General features: G+C 47.5%; 1 protein-coding gene across 1 annotated transcript in view; it reads left to right on the plus strand.

The window, feature by feature from the left end:
• Positions 1–15,891, plus strand: part of Mtor (mechanistic target of rapamycin kinase) — a 116,271-nt gene that overhangs the window by 61,104 nt on the left and 39,276 nt on the right. The window contains exons 29-31 of the mRNA XM_021200534.1: positions 4,989–5,064; positions 8,232–8,371; positions 14,825–14,925. Of these exons, the coding sequence (XP_021056193.1) occupies positions 4,989–5,064; positions 8,232–8,371; positions 14,825–14,925 (317 nt within the window). The remainder of the gene's footprint in view (positions 1–4,988; positions 5,065–8,231; positions 8,372–14,824; positions 14,926–15,891) is intronic.

Consider the following 15,891-nt stretch of genomic DNA (forward strand, 5'->3'; position numbering starts at 1 on the left):
AGAGAGAGAGAGAGAGAGAGAGAGAGAGAGAGAGAGAGAGAGAGAGAGAGAGAGAGAATGTTAGCACATTTGTGTAATATCACACATGTGGAAGTTGAGGACAGCTTTTGGAAGTCAGGGTTCACCGTCCACCATGTGAGTTCTGGAAGTCAAACTCGGGTCATTAGTCTTGGTGACAAGAGCCTTTACCCACCGAGCATCTCACCTTTTTCAGGTGATTAATTCAAAGACCTTAGAGTTTCTGAACATATCCCTTCCTGTCTACATTTGCATGACCCCACCTCACTTCTAATGTGTTAAGTTTCTTTTTTCTTTTTCTTTTTGGTTTTTTGAGACAGGGTTTCTCTGTCTAGCCCTGGCTGTCCTGGAACTCACTCTGTAGACCAGGCTGGCCTTGAACTCAGAAATCCACCTGCCTCTACCTCCCGAGTGCTGGGATTAAAGGCGTGTGCCACAGCTATGTGTTAAGTTTCAAATGGCCCTTTGCTTGCTGTCTGAACTGCTGTCCTTCCGTCTTGAAGTTAATCTACTCCAGAAGAGAAGGTTGGGGTCATGGATTTAGCTCACTGGTCTGCACGTGCAGTGCCCTGGGCTCGGGCCTCAGCTCCAGGGGAAGAAAGAGATTGTGGCTGTGGTCCCTGTACAGACCATTCTCTTGTTCCAAGACCCTTGAGCTGCCCGATGAGGACGTCAGGGTTAGCCAACCCTTTGACCCTGGCTCTGGAGGGCCATCAGCCCATTCTGATGTTAATCCGTGTTGGGCACAGAACTAAGGGTCAGTGCTGGGAGAAGTAGCAGGGGAGTCTGAAGCAGTTCTATGCTATGACAAGGTGTGATGAGGTGGTAGGGACCCAATGCGGTGTTCCTTGTGGCTGGTCAGGACACCCTGTTCCACCCATCTCCTGCCAGCTATGCTGCATGTGTCATCAGCACGGTGCCAAGGGAATTCAGAGAATCCTTCCTTGACAAGGAACCAAGTGAAAGGCAGACAGCAGTCTGTCTTAGAAGGAAGGCCCAGGGCCATGTGGCAGCAAGCAGTAACCGTCTCATAAATTTCTGATGGAGCCCAGGGGAAACCCGAGCATTTCAGATAGAGCACAGATGCTCCAGTCTGCCCGGACATCCCTCGCTTCAGGCTTGGTGTGGACGGCTCTCCCTGTGCGTTGCTCATATGAGGTGAGTTACAGGTCCACCAGGGCTACAAAGAAAGACCCTGTCTTGAAAAACAAACAAAACAAAACAAATTAAAATTAAAATAGATAAGAAAAGGAACAGAGGCCAGGTTGAGTGGGGACCACAGGTGTCAGTGACCCTCTTGCTCCACTAGGGTCTCAGTCATCTCTCACTGTGGCAGCAATGAAGCCCCTCACTTCAGAACCTCTCTGGAGTCTTACCAGCCTGCTTTTCCAGCCTCAGGAAAGAGTTTTGAGTCCTAGAGAAGAAGCACCCTGTGTGATCTAGTCTGTGAAGGACATTGAGGTGGCCTCTTGTCGTACTCACTAAGCCCTCTCAGCTCCAGAGAAGGTCTTCCTAATTTGGCAAGAACATCTCCAGTTTCTAGCTCTTGAATTCAGCCTCACTTTAAAAAGAACAGAACAATATGAATAAGCCTCTTTCCCAGTTACTTTTTCATTTCCTAAAATCAGGTCTGTTTGTGGACTCTGGTTTTATTTGCAGATAAGCAGTTTTGACTTGCTTTGTAGATTCATAACTATGTAAGACAGCACCCGAGTAAACTCAAGAAAAACGGAGGCTACAGACGCACCCTGCAGCTTAAGTTCAGACAGCAGTGAGCTTTGGTCCCTCTTAGCTCAGAAAAAAACTCCTGCATTCTGGCCTCGGTATGAGTGGTGCGGAGCATGGTGGGAAGTCTGACTGACCTGTTGTCTCCACGACCGTGGGCGTGAGTGTAGGGCTGTGAGCTGCCCACCGGAACACCAGTCTCTGGAGTTGCTTGCTGTCATGTCTTCCACCAGCATCAGTGAGAGCTGCTTTGTAGTAAGCACGCCTCTGCTGCTAGGCCAAGGCTCAGATCAGTTGCCCCTTAATACTTGGGGGTCAGGGGCACACAGGGAGGGCTTATGGAAGGGGCTTCATGACACACCCAGATGCCATAAAATAGGTTTTTCAGAGCAAAGGTGACTCCTTCACAAGCACAGAACACATGCCCTGTTCTTTTATTCTCATAAAGTGACATCCGCATGGTGTACAGAGGATGACAGTCAGACCTTGATTCTCTCCTGCTACTGTTGGTTCCAGGGATTGAACTCAGGTCGTCAAGAACCTTCTCATCAACTCTAAGGTAGCTTTGAAATGGTGGCATGGCACCAATAGACTGTGACCTCCTTTCTTTATGTAGTTACTGAGTCTGTTAATAACTGTCAGCTGTCTAGGGCTGAGACCCCACACATAAATGTAGTTCCTGCCCCATGAAGTGAGTGCTCTATCTGACAAAGGGAGCTGTCACAGTGCATTGCTCCTGAAGGTTGGGTCACAGAAGGCGAAGGAAGCGTTAAAGCCTCCAAAACACAGGCTCCCTGGAGCAAGGTCTGGGTCCTGTAGGCCTCAGATCCTAGACTGAGAGCTTAGCTGGTTATGCCTACTCATTCTTCATGGGTGTCTCTCTCAGGTAGTTTTTAGTGGTTTTCCTTTCCACTACACAAGAACAACCTGTGGGCGCAAGAAGCTTCCTGACTCCAGGGCCATGCACACCTTCCTTGACCAGCCCTGTGCTGCTCTGCCCCACAAGGCTGCATTGCTGAGCCGGGGCACTAGTGAAACATTTGGTTTGTCACTTCCTGATTCTGATGAGTTATTGTTAAACTCTCTTGTGCATAATTAGTGGCAGAATGGATTAGGCAAAAGCATTTTGTGTGGCTTTGTTTTTTGTTTGTTTGTTTGTTTGTTTAACCACAATGTCAGTGAGTCTCAAAGCGAGCCAAGTACTTTGTAATGGTTTGTAATTTGTTCTTTAAATAGAGTGTGTTCCAGAACACAAGATTAGAACACAGCTGCCAAAAGTGGGAGGTGGTAGTTTCTTGTTTGTTTTTGTTTTTAATCTGTTTCTCCGAGTTAACACTCTGGCTAGAGCACTCCATCTTCCTACCAGGGCTCCTCTCACCACAACCTCCTCAGGAGTCCACTGATGAATACCAGAGTGACATTCCAGGACTCAGGGAGTGTGTACCAGCTTCCTTTTTTCTGTTGTCTTAGACTATCAAAACTATTATTACCTTGTTAGAGAACTAGCTAGAGACAGAGCTGGACCGAGTAGTGTTGGTTAGCAGTGCAGTTCACCCTCCCCTGTGACAGTAGACCACTGAAGTGAGGGGACTCATGTGGGTTCTGGGGGTCAAACTCAGATCTCAGGCTTGACAGCAAGTACCTTGAGCCATCTTGCCAGCCCACTCCCACTTATTAATAGAGACATTCTGTTGCTCCCAGTATTGCCCGGAGGAGGGGGAGTGCATTCTAATTCAGTGTGAGTTTAGGGATTTGTTACCTTTCCTTGACTTGGTGTCCACATTAATAAGAGGGAACTAATCCTAACCTTTCTTTCCTGATTTTCTCAGGGATGTGAAGCCAAAGGAAATGGTTGGAAGGATTGTTATAACTGTGCTTCGTAAACATGAGACATTCTATTATTACATGCACAGATGTTAACTTCTCTAGTCCATTAGATTTCTGGGCAGTTCCTTTCAGTTTTATTGGAAAAAAAGTAGTGGAATTAAAAACAATATATTAATAACAGCAACTTCTTACCATATTACCACATGGAGCCCAAATCCTGATATTTCCCAAAACCACTTAAAAATTAATTCTACTCAAGTAGACAGTTTTTACTCTGCAATAAACTAGATCCATATTGGTTTAATCAGCAAGACTCCCAAGTTGGTATGTCCCATGTTGGTGTTTGCTGCCCAGTAACTGGATATAGCCATTGTTGCCTGCCTGATGCTCTCCCCATTCTCTGCCTTCCATCCCAGTAGCAGGTTGGCTTTAGTACTGGCTTAGTTGCACAAGTTCCTCTCAGACTAAGGGACTGTGGCTCTCCTCCCGCATTCAGGGCCATCTCGAAGCCTCTGATTGCTTCACTCCAGGGACCAGGCATTCCAACGGCACTGCTCAGCAGCCCACACACAGTGCAGGTCTCCAGTCCTGTGGGCCCCAGCACCACCTGCAGATGACATCAGTAAAGCAGAATCCCAGTGGAAAGCATCCATATCCTGATGGCCGGCCAGCACTAGAAGCTCTGCTTCTGCAGGCTGAGTGCAGGGGTAGGGGAGGGTTGGACCTAAGAGAGACCAAAGAAGGCTGTGGGTTTGAAAATAGTGGACCCTGGATGATAAGCTGTCAGTGTGAATGGAGATCCTAGGAACTCTGCCATTTTAGAAAATAGTTTTATTTTATGTCAATGAGTGTTTGCCTGTGAGTATGTATGTGCAATGCCCAGAGAGGCCAGATGAGGGTGTAAATCGCCCTGGAACTTGAGTTACGTGTAGTTGTAAGCTGACCCGTGGGTGCTGAAAACCAAACCTGGATCCTCAGCAAGGGCAAGCATGCATCCTCTCAGATAGAAGACCAAGGGACTGCTCTCACCCTGAGCCATCACTCCAGTCCCAATGCTAAAACTCGTAGATGCATGGCTGAGAGCAGAGCTCAGTAGTAAAGCACATGCCTGGCATGCCCGAGGGAGGCTTTGGCCACACGCTGCCTGCCGGACAGCATGAGATGGAGCCAGTCTCTGGTGTCTGAACAGGCCCAGAGGATCACACACTAGCATGACTGTCCTGACTGGGGGCGGGAAACCAGAACCCGTTCCCAGATAAAGCCATTCAAGCCAAGCTTTCTGGGAAGTGACAGGTGACAAATAACCCTTGAGTCTATAGGAACTTATCCTCAGGTGCTGCTGAGCCACCTTGCCTGTAGTGTCCCCAGACCTTTCCCCTCAGATGCATGAGTGTAACTATTTCTTCTTTTCCCCTCAGCATTAACAATAAGCTACAGCAGCCTGAGGCAGCTTCTGGGGTGTTGGAATATGCCATGAAACACTTCGGCGAGCTGGTATGTGCTTTCTTTTCTTTTCTTGTTTTAAGATTGATTTATTTATTTTATCATGTATGCGTACATGATAAAATAAATACACTGTCGCTCTCTTCAGACACACCAGAAGAGGGCATCAGATCTCATTACAGATGTTCTTGAGCCACCATTTGGTTGCTAGGAATTGAACTCAGGACCTCTGGAAGAGCAGTCAGTGCTCTTAACCACTGAGCCATCTCACCAGCCCACCTTCTGTTTCTTTCTAGAAAGGTAAAAAATAGAGACTTGGCTCTAGAGTCAGTTGGCTGCCACCTTGAGAAAGTTACTTGGATTTCTGCAGGTTTTTCTTTAGTCTGTAAGGCTCTCAATGGCAGCTTCGCCTGACTCTTAAGGATGAAGTATGCAAGCCGGGCGTGGTAGCGCATGCCTTTAATCCTAGCACTTGGGAGGCAGAGGCAGGCAGATTTCTGAGTTCGAGGCCAGCCTGGTCTACAAAGTGAGTTCCAGGACAGCCAAAGCTATACAGAGAAAACCTGTCTCGAAAAACAAAAAAAACAAAGGATGAAGTGTGCAGTGTAAGAGGGAGCTTGCTCACATGGAGTAGAGACCCGCGGTAGTGAGTGCTGTGAACTCCTAGCACGGGCTTCACCCTGGGATGGATGCTCCACAGGCTTCATTTGGCTCCATGCTCACAGGGACACTATGAAGTGGCTAGTGTCATTATCCCCTTTCTCAAGTGAGGGGACTGTGGACCCAGCAGGTTGGACACCTGTCTGAGCTAACAGGGCAAAACAAGGCAGGGCCAGGACATTTTCTAGGCGTGTAAGCACAAAGCCTATTTAAGACCACCATTCAGCCTAGCCTATCACCTGTGTGTTACCCATGGCCGAGCCCCTGCGCCTGCTGCTGAGTTCACACTCACTACAGTGTGTTAGAAACTGCCTAATTCCCCAAGGGGAGAATAAATGCATCCTTTTCATTTCTATCTGATACTGTTGCATTGTTACTTATGTAGGTGCTTCTCTGCTGCCATCCTTGTCTGTTATAAACAAATCATTCTCGTGATTCCTTGTGGTTTGACAGGTGCTTTGATTAACCATGAATTTATAAAGCACTAACTTAGTCAGTTTAACACTGGGACCCTGGAGGTTCAGGAAACTCCAGGTCCATATATTTGATGGGGAGCCTTTTATTAATTGTGTAGGTCACTTACAGTGGTTTGCCATAATCAAGAGGCAGGGCTTTGGTTTGATGTCTAGCATTTTGCCTCATTGGACTGAAACAGCAGGCATTCTTTCACTACCTTAAACACATATTGCCTGTAAACAGACTAAGGACAGCCTCTCTCCAGATGATGACAAAACACAAAGAATGACATCTCATGGCCTTTGCCACGTCTTTGTTTGCGGAAGCAGAAAGCACACAGTGTGCTCCTCAGACCAGGCTGTACTCTGTTGCAAAATCCCCAGAGCTTGGGCCCCCTTGAGTCTGATGGAAACAGGGCTCTTCGCACATCTGGTGCTCGGGTGATCTGCCAGCAGATGGCTCATGCTCCAGTGCTCAGAGCCAGCCATAAATGAAAGGCTCTCCATCTCCAGGTTCTAAAGGTGGCCATTAGCTCGGGATTATTGCTAAACCATGGCAGGTTTTCTGTTATATTTAGGTAGCTGAATTGTATTAAGCTTGACAATGGTTTGCCTTTTCTTGGCAGAGCCTGTGCTTTCTCAGCACAATTTATGTAACAGCAATCTCATTAGAATTTATGTGATTCATTGCTTAAACCTTAGAGTTTCTCCAACCCACTGCAATTCAAAATGTCCTGCCCCCTGCCTGACCTGCGCCATATGCTGCCCCCTCTACTTTCTGCCGGTTCACAGGGTGTGCCACTCATCAGTCACTGACTCCTCGAGCAGAAGCTCAGCCTGGGACATTTATCTGTGGTGTCCTTCATCTTAGAATGTCCCTCTACACAGTCTCGAAGCCACTCCTCCCCAGTGTCCTCTACACTGTCTCTAGGCCATTCTTCTCCAAGCTCTCTTTCATGTATAGGCAAAATAGAGGCATTATTCTTGGCTTAAAGACAAAGTTTAGTTTACCTTAAATAGGCTGATCTCCGCAAACCCCACTGGCAGTGGGGCTAAGGCTGATACGGCAGTAGTGCATGGGCAAAAGGGAATATTGGGAGGGAATGCCATCAGCATCACATGGTAGAAATGGTTCTGACCTGGGCTCTGGAATATTGGAAGGGAATGCCGTCAGTACCGCGCAGTGGAAATGGCTCTGACCTGGGTTCAGGAAGGTGGTCTTCAGGCCCCCAGCACACTATTGATTTTCTTTTCTGTATCTCCTCTATAAACATCAGTTTTATCTAGAAAGGTGAGAAAGAAGCAGGGAAAACTAATGTGGGCCCTGCATTTATCACACACAAGTTCCACCTCAGAATCATGTTGTTCTTTAAGGACTGTCTGGAGAGCCTATAGCCCTGGTACAGAAATAGTCTCCCACCGAGCTGATGAAGAAACTCAAAGGCAGACAGAAAACACATAAAACAGTCTCTGGTGACTCTGAGGAGTGCCCCTACTCCTGTGGACACCACTCACCGTCAGCGTGGCACTCTGTCGGCCAGAATGATGGAACCCCTCCTTTGGCCTTGACAGAGGTAGAGGTGCCAAGTGCTACACAGAAGGGAATGTTGGGAATGTTGGATAGAAGACTGTAGAAGGATGAAAGGTTGTCCAGAGAATTTTAAGTAGTAGCATTGTGTTGTATTTTAAATTATTTCCTGAGAGTTTAGAAATGCATTAAGAATTCGGAGAATCAAGGGATTCTACAGAGAAGCAGCTGTGGCTTGGGCTGCTGTGCCTGTCACACAGCCCAGGATTAGAAGTGCAGCAGACTGGAGTGCAGGACCTGTGGTTGGGGTCCCACTCTCCCTGCATGTGGCCTCTGTGTACCAAAGTTATGGGGATGGAGCTGGACCCTTCACCATGTAGATACCCTTCTCAGTGTATCTCGGGATTCAGGATCAGCGATTAGTGTGCGCAGGAACGAGCATCTCTACCTCTGCGGAACAACCCACATCCAGATAACTGCTTGTCAGAGCTGGGACATGCTGATAGGGAAGTGTCTGAAGTATGGTGCAGCGTAGGAGAGTGTGAGGACTCAACGTGTGCCCTTGCTCTCTGCAGGAGATCCAGGCCACCTGGTATGAGAAGCTGCATGAGTGGGAGGATGCTCTCGTGGCCTACGACAAGAAGATGGACACAAACAAGGAAGACCCGGAGCTGATGCTGGGCCGCATGCGCTGCCTCGAGGCCTTGGGGGAATGGTGAGCTGCACTGGGGTGATGACCTGAGTTGAGTGGGCAGGCTCATCTCGCCTGTGAGTCTGCCCCCAAACCGTTCTCACCTCAGACTCTTGCTCTGTGTCACCCGATGCCTTCCAGGAAGCACCACAGCTGTGGTGTTCTGACCTCTGCCCCGCCTCAGCACACAGTTGGTCTGGGTTCGCTTTCGTTGGTTTCCTTAGTTGTTTGAGTCACTCTCTCCCTGTAGCCCATACTGGCCTGGAACTTGTCTAGCCTAGACTGACTTGAACTTGTGGCAGTCCTCCTGCCTCAACCACCCTAGTGGTAGAATTGGAGCTGTGAGCCACTGTCTGCAGCTTGGCTGTCTTATGCTTTTTGGTTTCTTACCCTGCATAATGGCCCAGGCAGAAGAGCCATGTGACCCTGGGCACCACACTCTCTCCACCCATCTGTTCTTTTGTGCTCCTGACCTTGGCTGATCTGCTAAAGAACTCATTCTACAGCTTTAATTTTTTTAATAATTAGCTCTTGGGTCTGGAGCGATGGCTTAGCAGCTAAAAGCACTGGCTACTCTTGCAGAGGACCTGGGTTCTCTTCCCAGCATCCAGAGCAGCTGGCCATCTTCTACCAAAGGATCCAGTGCCCTCTTCTGGCCTCTTCAAGCACTGCATGCACATGGTACACAGATATGCACATGGTGCACAGACATGCACATGCATGCAGAATACCCATACACATAAATAGAAAGAAATAAATCATACTTTAAAAAAAAACAGATACTAATGATCAGTTCTTTGGGGGCTAGGCTGCCTTTAAGGCAGGTGGACCTCTGTGAGTTTGAGACCAGCCTGGTCTACATAGTAAGTGCTATCCAGCTAATTATCTATCACTCTTGGGAAAGTCACTGTGGCTTTTAGTTCTCTATAGTAGTAGTTATAATCCCCAAGATAGAACACAGCATAGTGTTTTTGCATGATTACTTAATGTCAATAAATTTAACCGCAAACAAGAATTTCACCTGGATGATGATGGTTCACACTTTTAATCCCAGCACTTGGGAGGCAGAGGCAGGTGGATCTCTGAGTTCAAACCCAACCTGGTCTATAGAGTGAGTTCCAGGCCAGCCAACTCTACATAGAGAAACAACAACAAAAGAGAATTTTAGATAGACAGAGAAGCTGGGAAGATGGCTCGGTCAGTAAAGTGTGTGCTGAACAACAAGCAGAAGGATCTGAGTTCAGATCCCCAAGTGCCCAGGCGTAGTCGTAGTGCTAGAGAAACAAACCAGTGGGTCTCTAGTGCCGCTGGAAGCCAGTCCTGCCCCGTTAGTGAGTTTTGGGCTTAGAAAGAAATCCTGTTTCAGAAAATAAGGGGCAAGGTGGCAGGTAGAGAGATGGCTCCCTCGTAAGAACATGTGCTGCAGAGTATGAGGGTATTCCTTCATATCCCACGGCCACATGGAAAGCTGGGCGTGGCACATGCAGGGCTGGTAGGGCCAAGCCCTGTGGCGGGGAGAGACAAGAGCTTTGCCAGACTTACAGAGCCAGCCTGACTCCAGGCTCAGGGAAAAACCTTCTTGGGGGGACCGAGAGGTAGCTCAGCTGTTAAAACACTGACTGCTCTTCCAGAGAACCTGGGCTTGATTCCCAGCACCCACATGGCTGCTTACAGCTATCTGGAACTCTGGTTCCAGGGATCTAATGCCCTCTTCAGGTCTCTGTGGGCACCAGGCATACACATGGTACACATGCAGGCAAAACACCCATACATATAAAACTCTTTGTTTAATTTTAAAAAGTCACTGTCTCCAAGTAATTAAGGCAGAGAGTGATAGCACAGGACACTTGACATCCTCCACTGGCCTCCACACACACTCCGCACACTCCCATGTGTGTGCGTATGCAGCACACACATAACCACAGTTACACACTTGTCATTCAGTCAGTAAGATGGAGAGCAACTGAGGGAGAAATCTGACATTGACCTCTGGCTGCTGAATACACACATGGACCCAAATAAATTATACACACACAGATGGCCTATGGGCAGATGGGTGAGTGAGCAGCTTGTCTAATTATCCAGAACTAGGAAACCTAAAAGCTACTGTTTTATGTATTTTCATAAATGACCATTTTATATTCATTCCCCAGTGAATGGAAGAAATGTATTCTATCAAATCTGCCTCCCTAGTTTATACAACTAAGTGTTTCAAAGTCCATCAGGCATCTAGAATGTCATTCCCTGGAACAGTAGCCACTGGTTACTCCTGGCTTTTTTTTTTTTTTTTTAAGATTTATTTATTTATTATATTGTAAGTAAACTGTAGCTGTCTTCAGACACTCCAGAAGAAGGAGTCAGATCTTGTTAAGAATGGTTGTGAGCCACCATGTGGTTGCTGGGATTTGAACTCTGGACCTTTGGAAGAGCAGTCGGGTGCTCTTACCCGCTGAGCCATCTCACCAGCCCCACTCCTGGCTATTTTAAAATTGAATATGACATAAAGTCAGTCACAGTCATGCTGGCCTCACATCACTGCTCAGAAGCACACGAGGCTGATGGCTCCTTCATCAGACAGTGTACCCAGAACTTTCCATCTTCATGGCAAGCTCTGCTGGGCTGCTCTGATCCAGATGAAGGAGGGAAGTGATGTTCAGAATGAGCCATTTATCTAAAAACAGGGCTTGTTTGTTTTCCTTTTAACTCTGCTGTCCTGCAACCGTTGCTTAGGAGAAATATAAAACAAGTACAGATATTCCTAAAATTTGGATCTGATCAGTTCTGAAATGCTTTAGTGTTCCCCTGTGACCTTTGATCTGCCTGCCTTGTGGCCTTACCCACTTCTTCCTTCACCTGTTCCTCCGTGACCTGTCCTTGTGTCTGAGCTGCCTGGTCACTCTCTTCAGTGCTTGTTCTTTTTCCTTCCTTCCTTTCCACTGCCATCCCTGTCTGCTCCTCTCCATCTTTAAAACCACAGTTTCTTTTCCCTGGGCCCTTCCATGGCCTTCCCTCTCTCGCCCTCCCTTTTCAATTAGGGATGATACTTTCCCTGACAGCACCAAGCAGGGGCGGCGTGGGTGCCTTGGGAAAGCAGAGATGTGGCTTTGTCCAGCCCCCTTAAATAACAGGCTCACAACCTGAGGTCTCCCAAGAGCAAGTGCCACTGGTCTCTTCCCCTCACAGTTTCCACTCCCATACACCTCCTGTCTCTTGGGTTCTTTCCAGTTTTATAATTACCTACAAAGTCTACAGGGCCTAGTAGTGCTGACGAAGCAAGCGAGGGCTTTAAGAATGTGGAAGTCTAAAAGAGACATTAAAAGAGATGAGAGAAGCAGAACTCCTTCCTGCTCTTTCCAGGTTTCTGATAAGGCTTATTTAATCTGTTCTGTTTAGTGTGCATTTTCTGAGTTTCTTTCTGTGTGAGCATGCATTCTGAACCTGCTTGAGGCAGGCATCCACTGAAGGCCCCATCAGAAACAACCACAGGGAATCAGCAGTGAGGGTAAAATTGCCCCTTTCTGTGCTCATTTGCCTTCTGGGTGCTAATTAGAGATTGAGCCCAGAAGCATAGCAGAAGAGATACACCCACCTCCTCACATTCCCCACACAGCCTTAGTCTCTGAAAACAGATTCAGTGCTGTTAAAAGCACAGGGCAGCCAGCTAGGGAAAGTGCTCCAAATGAAAGGGCTTGCTAAGCCTCCTGCTGCAGCCGCACTGAGTGGGAAGTCAGACTTCCTTCTCTTTCCTTCTCGAGAGGCTCAGACTCAGTCTAGCAATCATTCTCCCCACCCTCTGAGCGTTAGCCCTCAGTGCGCTCTGCTCCAGTTAGTGCCAGTGTTTGTAAGCGAGGGATCCCTGCCTGTTGCTCTGTAGTGGGGGTCGTGTGCTCTGTGTTCACTTCTCCCAGCCTCCCAAGTAACTGCTTGTATGAGAAACACTGAGCAGCTCGCTTCCTTCTTGCTTCCCATTGAAAAGGGAAAAAGCAAAAATCCCTTAGCTGACTTGCCTGTGGCCACCAAGCCATAAAAACAATGGACTTCTGAGCTGGGAAGATGGCTCAGTAAAGTAGTTGGCATGTAAGCATGAGAACTTGCTTTTAGATCTGTAGCACCCATGTACTCAGTTGAGCTGGGGAGACGGAGGAGCAAATTCCTGGAGTTGGCTAGCCAGCCAGACTGGCCGGCGATGGAGTTCTGGATTCAGAGAGACCTGTCTCTGAACATCAGATGGAGATCTGATAGGAAGGCACCCAGTATCAGCCTCCAGTCTCCACACGTGTGTGTGTGTGTGTGTGTGTGTGTGTGTGTGTGTGTGTGTGTGTGTGTGTGTGTAGTGGGGAGACTATGAACTGGAATTCTCACTGAGGTGAATATAGTCAAAGCATGTGAATTCAAAGAAATTGTCTTTATGAAGTTCCACACTGTATGGTGAATATACAGCAATAAAAATGTAAAATTTTTAAAAATTGGAATTCGCAGCCTGGTAGGATCATTTACAGATAATGGAGATATCTTTCTTTTGGAGACCCTGGAGTTGTCCTAACAAAAACGCACCAGTCAGTTGTTCCTGTGCTCTGGCCCACACAGTAAATAAATTAAACGTCAACGTTTTTATTTATTTTAAAGAAAGAAGTTGGTCCCTTTAGTACCCGTGTGACCTATGTCCTGTCAGGCTTCCGGCCTGCGCAGGCCCCTTGGAACTTCCAAGCTGTGAGCCTTTCCGTGTTTCCTTTGAATCTACTTCCAAGCTGTGTGCCTCTCCAGAAGGAAAGGTGGAAGAGGCTCCTTGCTGTGGCTTGAAGCTCCTGTGAGCTCAGGGCTTGCCCTGGCGCAGTGCAGACATGGGGTGTGGAGGTGACAGCTGTGTGATTTCTCTCTTGCTCCCTTGTTCTCTTTTTGGCTGGGGTTTGAGCCCAGAACCACTGAGCCACACTGCAGACCCTGAGAGAGCACATTCTTAACTAACCATGGGAAGTTTCTCTTCTTGTCAGGCACGGTAACTTACACCTGTGATAATTAAGAGGCTGGAGCAAGAGAATTGTCTCAAGTTTGAGGGCATCCTAGGCTACATAGTGAGTTGTAGGTCTGCTTGAGCTACAAAGTGGGACCCTGTCTCAACAAAATGAAAATCACTATTCTTGCTGTGGTTCTGTTCTTTTTTTATTTTGGGACCTTTAAATTTTTATTTTAAGTTGTATTTTTGTGTAAGAGTGTTTTCTCTGTGTGTGTATATATATGTATATATATATATGTGCACCACATTTGTGCCTTGTAGCCATAAAGGTCCGAAGAAGTCATTAGATCAGGTGTAAGCTTCCATGTTGGTGCTGAGAACTGACCCTGGGTCCTCTGGAAGAACAGCCAGTGCTTTTACCCACTGAACCTTCTCTCTAGCCCCCTACTGGGATTTCTGTTCATATCTGAGTATCTAGGTGGTCATAATGTGTATGCCAGTAATTCCAGCACTTGAGAGGTAGAGACAAGAGGATCAGGATTTTTGTTGTTGGTGGTTTTGTTTTGCTTTTGTTTTTTTGAGACAGGGTTTCTCTATGTAGCCCTGGCTGTCCTGGAACTCACTCTGTAGGCCAGGCTGGCCTCGAACTCAGAAATCCGCCTGCCTCTGCCTCCTGAGTGCTGGGACTAAAAGCATGCACCACCACTACCTGGCTAAGGGTCAGGATTTCAAGGCCAACCCTGACTGCATAGTAAATTTGTGGCCATCCTGAGCTACATAAAATTCTGTGTCAAAAAACAGACAGCTAGAGAGCTGAAGAGCTGGCTCATCAATCTTGCATAGAGCCCAAGCCCCCACATGGAGGTGCTCACGACCTGCTTCTGCTCCAGCTCCAGAGGACACACACACACACCTCTTCTGGCCTCCACAAGTACTTGCACTTGCATGCACAAAGTCACACATACAAATGCTCAGTTCATTTTGTTTCTTTAATTTAAAATAAAAATTTTAAAACCCTCTCGGTCCTTTCCTATACCCTTAATAACTGTGCACCACTCTGAGAGTAAGTGGCTTCCTGGTGTTTGGTTGATGGAACCTTACTTCTGCATAGACTGAGTTCATCTCAGACTGAAGTCAGACATTAGTACTTGTAAGAGCCAGCCTTCTCTGTAGCTTTGCCCTCAAAAGGAATGTCCAGATGTTTCTCTTAGATTGCTTTCTCTGTAGACCTGCCTAAAAAGCATAGAAAGACCCAAGCCTGAACTGAGAGGCCAAATGTTAACTTAGTAGTTATTAAGGTGCCAGATATTGAAGATATTTTATATCACACAGAGTTAGACACTGCATTCTGCTTAATAAACTCTCACTAGACCCTAGAAACCACAAACAAGCCATTCACTTCTCTGTTTCCAGGCTCCCAAGTTCAAGGCAACCAGTTACTTTGGACCCTGGCTAGCCCAAAAGAAATTCATGGGTTGTAGAGCAAAGTTCTGCTAACCTGACTGCACTTTCTCTTCCTCCAGGGGCCAGCTTCATCAGCAGTGCTGTGAAAAGTGGACTCTGGTTAATGATGAGACCCAGGCTAAGATGGCCCGGATGGCTGCTGCTGCAGCGTGGGGTTTAGGTAAGGCTTCTCTGTGGGCACCCAGTCAGGCTGGGGACTCTATCAAAGCATGAGCTGCAGAGATGCAGGGATAACAGTCTGTAAGAAGGTGATGGCCATCTGTGCCAATGTACTGATTCCCTCCATCTGTCCGTTTCCACTGTCATTTTGACAAACTCCTGAGGCATGGGTAAAAATAGCTCAGTGAGCGAGATTGGGATTGAGATGTGGGTAAGCTATCACCCCTTACAGTTGAAGGACTCAGGCCCTCAAGCCTACACTCATGTTAGACACCAGTGATACTGCTCTCCTCTTACAGAAAACGACAGGATGCCTCCAAAGACCAGCTCTGTGAATGCCTCTGGCATCCCTTATAGCAATATGGGTCAGGGGTAGCTTATAAAAGCCCACCCCAGCTAGGTAGCAGCTCATGAAAGCTGGAACCTTGAAGTTCACTTCACCATTTGCAGATAGCTAAACAGGTTGGAGTCTCTGGCAGGCAGCTCAGCTTGTCTTGAGTGTCAGAACATCTTAGTGCTTGAGGAGGGAGGGGCTGGTGCAGATGATGAGTTTCAGGAACTTCCTGGAGCTTTCGAGTTTGGTTACTTCAGGAGTTTTCAGAGCTTCCTGGCAGCGTGGACCACCCCACACCCAACCCTCCTTCAGAACATCCTGAGTCCTAAGGAGCTTCCCTCAGAGATGGCATCTTTATCTCAGAGGAAATTGCTGCAGCCTCAGCAGCATGTGGGTGGGTTGTAGTCCTCGTATCTTGTTAAAAAACAATCTCGCCCCACAGGAGCTCCAGGGTCTTAGAAGCCCTGTGACAGGAAACAGGGATAAGGAAGTAGATTTCTTTATGTCATGGTGGAATTTGGCACTTGGCTTTCTTGCCTTAGCTTTCCCTGCTGCCTGTGTGCAGTACCTTTTCACCACGTGATCCATACATTGTTAGGGCACCACCCATCCCCTGTGCCTCAGATAGGATGG

This window comes from Mus pahari, chromosome 6, assembly GCF_900095145.1.
Source record: "Mus pahari chromosome 6, PAHARI_EIJ_v1.1, whole genome shotgun sequence".
Classification (NCBI taxonomy): Eukaryota; Metazoa; Chordata; class Mammalia; order Rodentia; family Muridae; genus Mus; species Mus pahari.